Genomic DNA, 12,797 nt, shown 5'->3' on the forward strand with positions numbered 1-12,797 from the left:
CCCCCCCCCCCCCCCCCAGCCCCTGCACCTTCTCAGGATCGCTCACCTTTCCCCAAGGGCAGGGCCAGGACGGCTCTCCCGGCTTGGAGGCCTTCCACAGGGCGAAGTCGTTGGGAGAGCGCTTCTCACTGAGGCGGTCTGCTGAGATGCTCAGGTCGCCTGTGGACACAAGAGAAGCAGGGCAGGGTCACTGGGCAATGCCCTGCAGTTGGATGCAGCTCACTTTAAGGCTGTCCTGCTGTCTCGAGGTCAATCCTGCTCACTAATTTCTGTTTATGAACTGGGCTCAAGCACTTCTTAAGGTTCGTTCTGACCAGATTCTGGTGCTGACCCTGTGTCTAGATTTACAAAACACTGTTATAAGCTTCAAAGTCACTAACTTAACGTTCAAGTGTCGGAGCACACCCTGCTGGCTTGAAGCCACACCTGAGGTCACCTAAGACATTTGTCCTCCAGTTGCCTCCTCACGTCTGGGCCTTCCATGTGTCTAGGAAGAGCGATGGCACTCTGGGCTAATGCTAGGAAGTGAGGTGGCAGTGGCAGTCACTGGGGCGCAGCTCAGGGGCCCTGGGTCTTGCAGGTGCAGCCACCGTGCTAACAGCCTGCACACTACTGGCTCGGGGGTTCCAGGAGGTAGGAGGACACAGCTCAGTGGCTGCATGCTGCTTCATGGAGCCTAGAAGTGGTGTGGTGGTGGGGAGCAGGGTCACTCGCTGTTCCACCTGCTCAGAAGGGGAAATGAGGTAAAGAGAGCTAAAGATGGATCCAGGAAGGCCATGAGCAAGGGCAGCACTGCTCTTCCTGCTGCAAGTTCAACCTCCTGGACAAAGCCAGCCGCCACCTGGCTCATGGAGACAGCTGGTCTGTGTCTCACAGGAGGAGTGAGAAGGAACGTTCCCAGTGAGCTCTATGTACTCTTGGAGACACTGGCTAACTGGCACACAGGGTGCAAGATGGTCAGGGTACCCAAAGAAGGAAGACACTGTCATCATGGCGATTTCTCTAGACCGCCCACAAAGGAAAATATGAGGGGCTGTGAACATGGAAACCTGTAAGTCAGGCCAGCCTTCAGGCAGAGAAAATTGCCCTCAGTTCTGTGAACGGGCAGAGCTAAGCTGCCAGTGTCATGCCTGGCCCGGCTGCCCTTCCTGGGTCCTGGTCTAAGTGCTGCCTCCTCCTGGGCACCATTGCCCCCTTGTGGAAGACCCTGGAACAGGAGAGACAGACTCCATTCTAGGCCCTAACTCAGGTGCCCTCAACCTTTTCAGGAAACAAATCCACTTTTCAGGTAAGTAACCAGGCAATGGACCTAAGCTACCCTGAGAAACAGAGTCAAGAGAAAAAGCACTGCTAAAAACTTTACGATTATAAAACATGTACTAAACACAAAATACTTAAACTAGGAAAAAAATCCCCATAATCTTTTAACCCAGGAATGATTACTAACATTTTGTCGTACTAATTTGCAGATTAAAAAAAAAAAAAAAATCTATTCAAGCAAAACACAGATACATCTGGCAATCGGGACAATGTCCATCCTATTCCCCATCTTCACACTGTTCTGTCAATCAGCAATTCCTGCAAACCACAACTTGACATGGTTCCAGGATATTCTCTTTTAGACACCCTGTATTTCACAGATAACGTACATTTAGGTTTTTAATTTTTCATTACTATGAGCACAGTTACTCATGAATGTTGATATCTAATTATATTTTGATCTCACTGTCTCACACACACACTGTATCCCTCAACAAATGTCATCATTTGGTGATGTTCATCTTCTGTGTCACGTTTAAGGAAGAGAGAGATCACACAGCCCGTTTTGCTCTCCATCCTGGTGTCACTGCTCATCTCCCACCCCAGAGGCAGAGCGACTATTTCTGGCTTTGACCAATGCAACTGCGCACACTCATCACATGCCTGCCTGCCACCTGCCTTCCCGCTAACGGTCCCCAGTGTTACCACCTCTTGTCTTCTTCTCCACTATCAGAGTCCCTGACTGTTAGCAGCAGGTGGCTGCGCTTCCCAGGTCCCCTTACAGCGAAGCAAGGTCAAGTGACTGGTCTGGGGGTGGGGGAGACATGTCCTTAGAGGGAGGGCGTGCCCCTCTTCTTCCCTTTTATTTGCTTTGGATTCTACTCCTCTTGTTCCTGGAACTTAAACCAATTCTAAAATCACTCTGAAAGAAAACAGGTCCAAGAATACATAATATAAAGTAAAAGGACAACCCAGATGGGGTTAGATCACAAAGCCATGGTGAGGAGTGAGTGTGCTCTTGCCGCCTCTGGAACATCCCTTCTCCAGGTGAACTTGAGAGCATCCTCCGCTCACCAGTCACTGGCCCCTCTCCTAGTCCCCGCCTGTCCTCTGCAGCTGTGAGTCAGATGCAGGCGCATTGTTCCGGTTTCCTCTGAAGACCTTCTAAAACTCTCTATTACATCTGTAGTTATGTTCAGTTTTGTCCAACTATATTTCTGAATCTTCTACTTTCATTAATCAGACTTACTAGAAGTTTTCCTATTTCATTAATCTCTGCTTTTATCTTTATTTCTTCTTCTGTATTTTCTTTCCATTTACTTTTGTTCCTTTTCTAGCTTTTTGACTGACTTAGCTCACTTAACTTTCAACCTTTGATTTTTTAAAACTACAATTAAAAACGTAAATGTCGGGCCTGCCTGTGACTCACTTGGGAGAGTGCGGTGCTGATAACACCAAGGCCATGGGTTCGGATCCCATATAGGGATGGCCGGTTTGCTCACTAGCTGAGCGTGGTGCTGACAACACCAAGTCAAGGGTTAAGATCCCCTTATCGGTCATCTTAAAAAAAAAAAAGATGGCACTGTATCTACTCATCTTTTTTGTTTCTTAAAAAATAACGCACTTCATGATCTTAGTGTAGTAAACTCCTAAAATTCCTTTAGGTGAAAAAGCACTGTTCCCAGTGAGTCTAAGTGAAGGGTTAAGCATAACTCAAACTGTGCAAGTGGAAAAATCCACAGGTTACCTTTCCTTTTATCCATTCGTTCATTCTTTTTTTATTTTTTTTTTTACCTTCCCCTTCTTGAAGAGCTCTCTGATCCCCAATAGCTTCGGGCACCAGCTTCCCATAGGAGTGTTTCTCACTAGATGCAAACTTCACTGTATCAAAGTAGACAGACCCATTTGAAGTATAGCTGGAAAATAAACAAAGGAATTGGGGAGGAATCCAACAGATCCAAAGACACTTCATGGGACAACAATCGAAAATCAAAATGGGTTATAAAATTATAGTCTGTGATGCACTCAAGCCTCTGCTCTCTCCACTCTCCCATGGCAGCTATTCAAGACCACATCAGCTCTGCGGGCTGAGTGGGGCACGACAAGGATGCCCCCCTCCACAGAGGCGGCTCCTCACTGCCCTGAGTGTCATGTCCTGCGCAGACCCCTGCCTCACATTCTGTGACTACACACTCTGGCCTGCCCTTGTGCTCGGGGAAGACACTGTCATGTGCGGCGTGCCTCCCTACTCTCTGAGTCTACCCTAATGGTACGGCCCAGCTCAGGCCCCGTCAAGGCCCCGAGAGCCTCCAGATCATTCCAGCCCACAACGCCTGTCTTCTCTGACCCTGGGCTTGTCCCTGGCCCTCAGCCTGGCACACGATCTCATGTTGCCCTGCAGTGACTTGGGTCAAGTGGGGACGGACAGGCAGCATTTTCACTTAAGAGCCCACGTGACCCCAGGCACTGTGTGTGGAGCCCTGCATGCCTCATTCCTTGGGACTGAGCAGCTCTTGCCTGACTCATCTCCCTGGCAGGTGTGGAGGGGAGCAACCTGCAGCTGAGCCCGGGCCCCCACAGCTCTGCAGAGTGGCCCTCCACTCTCAAAATGTCTGCATGGTACTGACATCTCTGAAGACCCAGCAGTGTCCACACTCCCTACTGTGCTGCTCTGGGGCCCCATGACCAATGGTCTTAACTGCTGAGCTCTCTAGCAGACTTTGTGTCCTCACTGTGTCCTGAGGGCAGGCCACCAGCCCCATCGAGAGGGCTGGTCAGCCAGACCCTGTTACTCAGCCCTGGGCGGGGCCCAAGCTGTGAGAGGAAGTGTGCAGGAGGCTTCACGGACAGGGCTAAGAGCAGCAGTCACACCCTTGCCCTCTTGCTTCTGCCACGACAGAAAGTGGGTCTGTACGGTTAGCCACCTGTTGCAACGGCAGCTTACACGAAAGGAAAACCCATCACGCTTTATTTACAAAGCAATCCTAAATTACAGCTGCAGCACTGGGAACCAAGGGGCCAAAGCAAGTGCCATGCTGTGCGGGTGAGCACGAAAGGGCTGCCCATCTGGCCGGGGGACCCAGAACATGAGCTCTCCTGCTTTTGTGCCCATCTCAGAGCTGGGAGCTGTTCTCCCAGGAGCAGTGTGAAGCCCTGGGAACTGCCCCCTTCTTACCCGTAACCGTTGTCCACAATCTTCTGGACAAAGTTTATGATTTCTGGCACGTACTCACTAACACGCGTTAAGACATCCGGAGGGAGAACCTGTACATGACACAAGAGGGTCCTGGGATTTTCCTTTCTGTAAATTTCAGCCTCATACAAACATGCTCTATGAAAACAATGTCACCAATTGGTAAAATAAGAAGCCCCTATGCCCCTCAGCTCAAGGTCAATGTTGACTTAGTAACTTAACGGAGCTTGCAAAATGAAGATGGTGTGGACTGCGTGAGGCCTTTCAGTTTCACCAAAACGGGACTCTGGAGATCAGGGCCCTTCGACCAAGAGAGTGAGGACAAGACAGTCTGTGACACTTACATTCAGAGCTTCCATGTCTTTGTGGAATTCCCCTTCCCAGAACCTGGGCAGCTTGGAGAAAATAGAATTGTCTGTCACCTCACTGCCAAGTGTGGAATCCAGCCAGTCAGAAAGCAAATCCTTTGCCTCTTCCAGCAATACCTAAAGAAAAAGGAATAGAACATCCATGCATGGGCCACAGGTGTCCTGTGAGCACATGCAGTGCAGCTGGTGGGAGTCGATCAGTGCCCTGGATTCAAAGACATGACCTGCACAGCCCTGGTCCACAAAGAGTCACCATCTCCCAGGGAGACAGCAATGCTCACATGAGCAGCTCAGCTGAGACAAACATGAGACCCCACAGATGGGAGGTTCTCACATGAACTCAGGGGAGCAGACCCCAAAACATCCACAGGTTCAGAGGCATGGTATATTGGAGGGTCAGGGTGGACTTGGGGAGGATGTGCAACATAGCTGGGCCCCCGTGGGGTGGGATCATAGGCAGAGGTGGGGCAGGAGCACATGCAGTTTGTCACCTAAACCATGGACACTCAGTACATTCTAAAAAGATTCATGACAGGAGACGCCAGCGGTTACAAGAGATGGGCAGTGTTCTGGTCCTGGAGCTCTCAAAGGCCCCATCTCCCTGTCCTCCAGATGCCACTGACTGAAGTCACTGGCCCCATTTCACACACCATCACCAGTCCACCACGGCACAGCATCTGTGTGACCTGTATCCCCTGAGTACATTCACAGTCGGTGTGAGACATGCTCCAACTGCACTCATGTCAGAAAGGAGAAACATCTTTGACATTCCGTGGAGGAATCTAGTGTTTCAGCATGTTATCTTGGAGTAGTGACCAACATGGGGACAAGCAGGCAGTCTGCAGTCTACCATGGGAGTGGGAGGCAAAGAACAAAGGGCGGAGAGAGAAAGTGCAGGAAAACAATCAGGCAGAGAGCAAGGCCACACAGGGTGGACTGAGCACCCACATGCTGACAGAGAAAGGGCCCAGGGCACACTGTAGGCCAGGCTCTTGAGGTACTCCCTGCTAAGAGCTCCCAGAGAAAGCAGACTTGCTAATGTGCTGCTGGGCTTACAGGTGGTACAGTAAACCTGCCAGGATGCTCTTACCCCTTCCCACCATGGCAGACACCCGAGGGGCAGACAAGCAGGAAAGGCAGGTGCATGCAATGGGAAGGTAAAGGCTTTCAGGACTGCTGCCCAGAAAGCAAACACTAGGTCTGCCCCAAGTGCAGGCGAGGGGCAGACAAGCAGGAAAGGCAGGTGCATGCAATGGAAAGGTAAAGGCTTTCAGGACTGCTGCCCAGAAAGCAAACACTAGGTCTGCCCCAAGTGCAGGGACAGGAACCCCTAAGGAGGCTGAAATGGCACCACCCACATGGGGCTGGCTCTTTGGGAGGCATCTGTATTCTGGCTGTCAGGACTGCCACAGATCATGACCCTGCAGGAATAGAACTCGTCAAGGTTGCCAAATGCCCACAGACACGAGCAACTGTGAACAGGAGTCGGCAGAGATGACAAACAGACACTTGCTTTAGATACGAGAGTAATCAGATACACAACAAACATACAAAATTTTCACAAGCACTAAATATTTAAAGACAGAATCACAAGATGAGTAAGCCATAAGATGCTACCACAATGGCCCAGGCAGAACGGAAAAGAGAAACAAATGAAACTTTCGGAGATAAAATATGTTAACCAATGAAATAAACAGACTCAATAGGATAGGTAAGACAGCTGAAGAAAGAATTAGTGAACAGGAAGAAAGAACCGACGTCATCCAAAGTGAAACAGAGACAAGAAGGAAGATGGGAAAGAAAAGCTGAGACACTGAGGGGGCCAGGATGAAATCCTGGCTCCCATCTAACTGGAATCCCAGAGGAGACGAGGGAGCGGGCAGAGCACAGGGGATACTTGAAGACACAACAATCCATAGACTCAGGAGGCACAAAAAATATCTGACAGGGCAAGTAAAAATAAATCTCTTATAATGTTTAGTGAAATAGCAGAAAAGAAAAAAAAAAGAGTATTTTTATAAGGAGCCAGAAAGAAGAGACATATTTAACTACAAAGGAAAGGCAATTTGAAGGGCAGCCTGCTGTTCTCAACAACCAACAATGGAAGCCAAAACAAAAAAAAAGAGTATTTTTATAAGGAGCCAGAAAGAAGAGACATATTTAACTTCAAAGGAAAGGCAATTTGAAGGGCAGCCTGCTGTTCTCAACAACCAACAATGGAAGCCAAAAGACAGCAGAATAATCCCGGAGTGCTCAGAGGAAACAACTTTAAAAACATGGTGAAATATATACATTTCAAGGCATACAAAAGCTGAGCTTCCCAAAGATGCTTCTAAAATACTGTTTCTAAAACTTGCTTGACGATAAGAACACTTAAAGCTCTGGTCAAACATACAGATCACCAGGCCCCGCCCTGTAATTCTGGCTTCAGCAGGTCTGGAAATGCCTCTCTTCCAACAAGCACTCTAGGTGACCTTGTCTCCAGGAAAGTCTGCGTGACATCAAAATTTGGTCTATTTAAAATTTAGCAACATCAATTAAAACTGTAGAAGTGGGGTCCACTAAAGCATGGTCTGAAGCCCCTGGGAGCTGCTAGAAAGGCAGACCCTTAACCTGGCCACAGCAGAAGCTCCCTGCTGCCTCCCACCCCTGCAGTCTGCATTTGACAAGCCCCAGGTGACTGCTGCTCACTAACGCTAGGAGGTGCCAGTCTAGAGGACACACTTCAGGAAAATGAAAAGCTATCCTAGAAATTAAAGATGGAGAGGCGAGAGGGTGAGTAAATCTAAACAAATAATAATAATAACATCTAATAAGCAGGGCTTTTAAAACGACGGACTTAAAATAGGGACAACAGTGTAAAAGTCAGGGGGATTTGATCAAGCTACAATGTCCTAAAATCCTTATATTTCTTGGGAAAGGGGACTGAGCGACTATTTATGGTCACTCAGTTAAATATGCACAGTACAATTTCAAAGGTAAGCTCTGAAAAAACAGAAATGGAAATGTGTAAACTAGTAAAGGATAGAAAATGAACCACTACCACCAGCACCACAAAGGCCGAGAAGGCTTATAAACCAAGCATGAAAAGAAAACTAAGAGTGACGAATATGCCAACTACCCTGATTTGGTCATCGCGTATTATACACAAATACTGTTAGTCAACTTCGTACTCCTCAGATATGTATAATCAATTATGTTTCAATAAAAGAAAGAAAAAAGAAAACTAAGAGAAAGAAATAAAGTGAGATAACTGACACAGGTCTAATAGAGACAAATGAACCAGCTCACCAAGGAAAGACAGAGAGTAAGTACATAATTTCAGATCAGTATTCCAGCCCTGAGCTGATGACAAGAGATACTGCTAAAACACAGGCCACAAAAAATGGAGAGACAGGATAGATGTCAGGTCTGGAGTTTGGCCTCCTTGGGAAAGGAGCCCTGGGGGCCATGGGACTGCAGGACCCAGGCCAGTGCCAGCTGTGCAGTGCAGTGGGGGTGGCGTGTTCACCGATATTCTTAGGCATAGAGTGGGCCACAACATGATAAAAGATTTAATGCCCCATGACAATATAACCACGTTAAGCTTGAATACCCTAATCAAATAACCTCAAAATTTGTAAGTAACACAGTGGTAGAGAATTCCGGTTTCCAGTTCCCCATGTGAGGAGCTTGACATTCATCCTAACAACAGGTAAAAAGCTGAACAAACTGAAAAACCAACAATTCTTCTTAGATCCCTAAAAGAAGTAAGGTTACATGGCAAACTGCTGCCCCCAGAACTGGAGACCAACAGGACGGTACAGTGAATCACAACTTACCAGAGCAGAGATTCATAAGCTAAAACCTGGGTGGGAACCAGTACCAGGGCTGGGAAATCTGAGCTGTCACTGACAGACTCCTGGAGGCTCAACGTAGACAAATGCGAGAGTTAAAAACTCCAAGGGGCTCAGTCACAGGGACCCCCCACACCTTTGTGAGTTTCACTTCCAAGAACTTAACCAGGTTCTCACACTGAACATCCGAGAAAAATCTCCTTGCACTTCCGGCAGGAAGAAGGTAAAAGGAACCATTTTAAAATACACTAGAGCACTTTGTTCTTGGAAACAAAGTCTGCCCTCAGGACAACTATTTAACCAGAGCCTAACCTGCCTGGGTTTCATCAGAGCCGAACCTACCTGGAGGAAGGGAAACACCCAACCAGCCAGCTCTAGCCACCCTGTTCCAGATAAGTAGGGGGGGAAACTGAGGAACACTTGTGAAGTTCAAAGTCCAGGGGTCCAGGCTCACTAAAAGACAAAGGCCTAATCACAGGACTAGAGGCACCCCACCCCCACTCCTACCTCCCCACCACATAAGTAAAGGTCATCTACAGCAGTTCCTCTTCCATAGTACATCATGTCCGTCTGTCTATCAAGAAAAAATTACAAGGCACACTTAATGGCAAAAAACAGTTTGAAGAGACAGAGCAAGCAACAGAACCAGAGGTGGCAGGTACCTTGGATTAAGTGTCCCCTCAAAACTTGACCCCCACTGTGACAGTGTTGAGAGGCTGGGAAATCCTATTGTGGTGGTTGAAGGTGGGACCATGCAATAATGAATGGATTAAAAGTGGTGGTCATGGGCATGATTTGGAGAGCTTTAGAGGGAGAGTGAATGAGAAGGTTAGGCTCTCTCTCTGCTCTGCCATTTTCTGTCACGTGAGACCCCTTTCAGTCACTGTTGCCACCACCAAGACCCTCACCAGATGTGTTCCCTGGACTTTAGACTTCCCAGGTTCAGAAACTGTAAGCAATAAATTTTGTTTTCTTTATAAAATACCCAGTTCCTGTCCGGAGCCATAGAGCCCGGCTGTTGCCTAAGAGCCTGCCTGCCTGTCCGGAGCCAAAGAGCCCGCCCAGCTATTGCCTCGAGGCCTCAGAGCCTTGTTTGCTGTTATCTTCCGTCCCTCCCCTTCCTGTGCACTATGGGTGTAGGTAACTTTACAACTTGCCATAGATAATGGGAATTTTCCATTTACCGGAACAACCCACCCTGTGGTTTTCTCAGTAAACCATCTGCATACTTAATTATCTGCTGACTCCCTCCTGCTGTCTATATAAACTGTGACCTTCTGGCTAATAAACAAGACTTGATCAGAATACTGTCTTGTCTTCATTTCTCGTGTCTCTTGTCCCATCCAATTCCCACTCCCCCCTCCAGGGTCCTTGTTGAATATCCTGCGGGTCGGGACATTTTTGGCGTCCAATGTGGGGCAAGTATTTTGTTATAAGCAACAGAAATGGACTAATTCAGCAGGGATGGTGGCATTATCGGACTGGGAATCTACAATATATGTGATTAATATGCTAAGGGCTCTAATGGATAAATTAGCATGTAAGAACAGGTGGGCAATGTAAGCAGAGAGATGGAAATCCTAGCACCAAAACAAAATGCTAGAGATCAAAAATACCATAACAGAAATGAAGAATGCTTTTGATGGGCTCCTTAGTAGAGTGGATGTGGCTGAGGAAAAAATCTCTGAGCTTGAGGATCTATCAGTAGAAATCTCTAAAGCTGAAACATAAAGAGAACAAAGCCCGAAAAAACCCAGAATATCCAAGGACTGTGGAAAAACTACAAAAGGTGTGAATACACATAATCGGAGTGCCAGAATGAGAAGAGAGAGAGAAAAGAACCAGAAGCAATATCTAAAAGAATAATGTCTGAGAACTTCCCCAAATTAATGTGAGAATCTAAACCCCAGATCCAGGAAGCACAGTCAACACCAAGCAGGGTAAATGCCAAAATCTAACCTCTGCGTACTATCCTCAAATTACTGAAAATCAAAGATAAAGAAAAAATCCTGGGGACGGGCCAGTTTGCTCAGTTGGTAGACTGTGGTGTTCTAACACCAGGCTCAAGCGTTCGAATCCCCCTACCTGCCAGCCCCCCCACCCCCCAAAAAATCCTGAAATAGGTCAGAGGAGCAAAGATAAGAATTATATGCAACTTCGCCTCAGAAACCATGCAAGTAAAAGGGTGAGTAAAATATTTAAAGTGTTGAGAGAATTCTGTACCCTGCAAATTTAGAATTCTGTAGCCTGCAAAATTATCCTTAAAGAACGACGGAAAAATAAAGACTTTCTCAGACAAACAACAATTGAGAAAATTTGTTGCCAGTAGACCTGCCTTGCAAGAAATGCATAAAGAAGTTTTACAGAGAGAAGGAAAATGATGAAGGTCAGAAACTCAGATCTATCTACATAAAAAAAGGGCATCAAAGAAGGAATAAGTGAAGGTAAAATAAAACTTTTATTTTTCTTATGCTTAATTAATCTAACAGATAATTTGCTCAAAATAATAACAGCAACAAAGTATTTAATTATGTATGCTTATATATAAGTAAAACTAATGAGAGCAATGCTACAAGGGACAAAAGGGAGGAATGAAGATTATTCTGTTATTGTAAGGTACTCACACTACTGGTGAAGCAGTGTAGTCTTATTTGAAAGTGGACTTGCAAAAGTTGTATATGTATACTGCAAACTCTAGGGCAACTACTAAAAATAGTAAAAAAAAGAAGTGTCACTGATATGCTAAGAAAAGAGAGAAAATGCAATCACATAAAATGCTCATTTAAAACCACAAAAGGCAGAAAAAAGAGTAGAAGACATAAATAAGAAGAAAGAACAAGAGCAAAAAATAGAAACCAGTAGAAAATATGGTAGATATTAATCCAACTATAATAATAATCACTTTGAACATCAATAGCAGAAATGCACCAATTAAGACATTGTCAGAGTGGATCAAAAAACAAGACCCAACTGTATGTTATCTACAAGAAAACCACATTAAAGACACATTAATTAAAAGTAAAATAATGGAGAAAGATATACCATGCTAACATTAACCCAAGGAAAGCAGAAGTAGCTATATTAATTTCAGACAGCAAATTTCAAAGCAGGAAAGTTATCAGAGCATTCCATAATAACAAAGGGGTCAGTTTTCAGAGAAGACATACCAATCCTTAATGTGTACGTGCCTAACAACAGAGCATCAAAATACGTGAGCCAAAACTGAAGAACTGCAAGGAGAAGCAGATGAATCTGCTATCATAGTTGGAGATTTCAACACACTTTATCAGTAATGAGAGATCCAGAAGACAGAAAACCAGTAAGGACATAGCTGAACTCAACAACACCAACAATCAAATGGATCTAATTGGCATCTACAGACTACTTCATCTAATAGCACTCTTCTCAAGCTCAGATGGAGCATTTACCAAGATACACCACATTCTGAACCATGAAATACAGGTTAACAAACTTAGAAGAATAAAATTCATACAATGTCTGCTCTAAGACCACAATGAAATTAAACTAGAAATCAATCACAGGAAGAAAACTGGAAAATCCTCAAATATGTAGAGATTAAATAACACACTACGTGATAGAGTTTGGATGTGTCATCCCTGCCAAAACTTATGTGGAAATCTGATCCCCAATGTGGCAGTGCTGGAAGCTGTTTGAGTCATGGGGGCAGATCCCTCATGAATGGATTAATGCTCTCCCTGGGGGAAGAGGGATTAATGAGTGAGTTCTTGCTCTATTAGTTCCCATGAGAGCTTGCTGTTTATAGGACCCTGGCACCTCCTCTCTTTCTCTCTTGCTTCCTCTCGCCACACGATCTGCTTGTACCTGCCAGCTGCCTGCCGCTTTCCACCATGAGTAGAAGCAGCCTGAGGCCCATGCTAGATGCAGTTGCCACAGAATCACAAGCCATATAAACCTCTGTTCTTTATAAATTACCCAGTTTCAGGTATTCCATTATAGCAACACAAAAGGACTAACAAAGAAAACTGGTACGGGGTCGGGGGGGGGGGGGGTTGCTATACAGATACCTGAAAATGTGGATGTGGCTTTGGAACTGAGTAATAAGCAAAGGTTGGAGAACTTTGGAGGACTCAGAAGACGACAAAAAGATGAGAGAATTGG

The 12,797-nt window shown here is 46.0% G+C and overlaps 1 protein-coding gene across 1 annotated transcript in view; it reads right to left on the reverse strand.

Moving 5' to 3' along the window:
- The window catches only part of CARS (cysteinyl-tRNA synthetase), a 60,163-nt gene that overhangs the window by 15,264 nt on the left and 32,102 nt on the right, over positions 1 to 12,797 (reverse strand). Inside the window, exons 8-11 of the mRNA XM_008584187.1 lie at positions 4,798 to 4,938; positions 4,436 to 4,524; positions 3,055 to 3,176; positions 47 to 159 (exon numbers count right to left, since the gene is read on the reverse strand). Coding sequence (XP_008582409.1) covers positions 47 to 159; positions 3,055 to 3,176; positions 4,436 to 4,524; positions 4,798 to 4,938 — 465 coding nt within the window. The remainder of the gene's footprint in view (positions 1 to 46; positions 160 to 3,054; positions 3,177 to 4,435; positions 4,525 to 4,797; positions 4,939 to 12,797) is intronic.

This window comes from Galeopterus variegatus, unplaced genomic scaffold, assembly GCF_000696425.1.
Source record: "Galeopterus variegatus unplaced genomic scaffold, G_variegatus-3.0.2 Scaffold3170, whole genome shotgun sequence".
NCBI classification, from domain to species: Eukaryota; Metazoa; Chordata; class Mammalia; order Dermoptera; family Cynocephalidae; genus Galeopterus; species Galeopterus variegatus.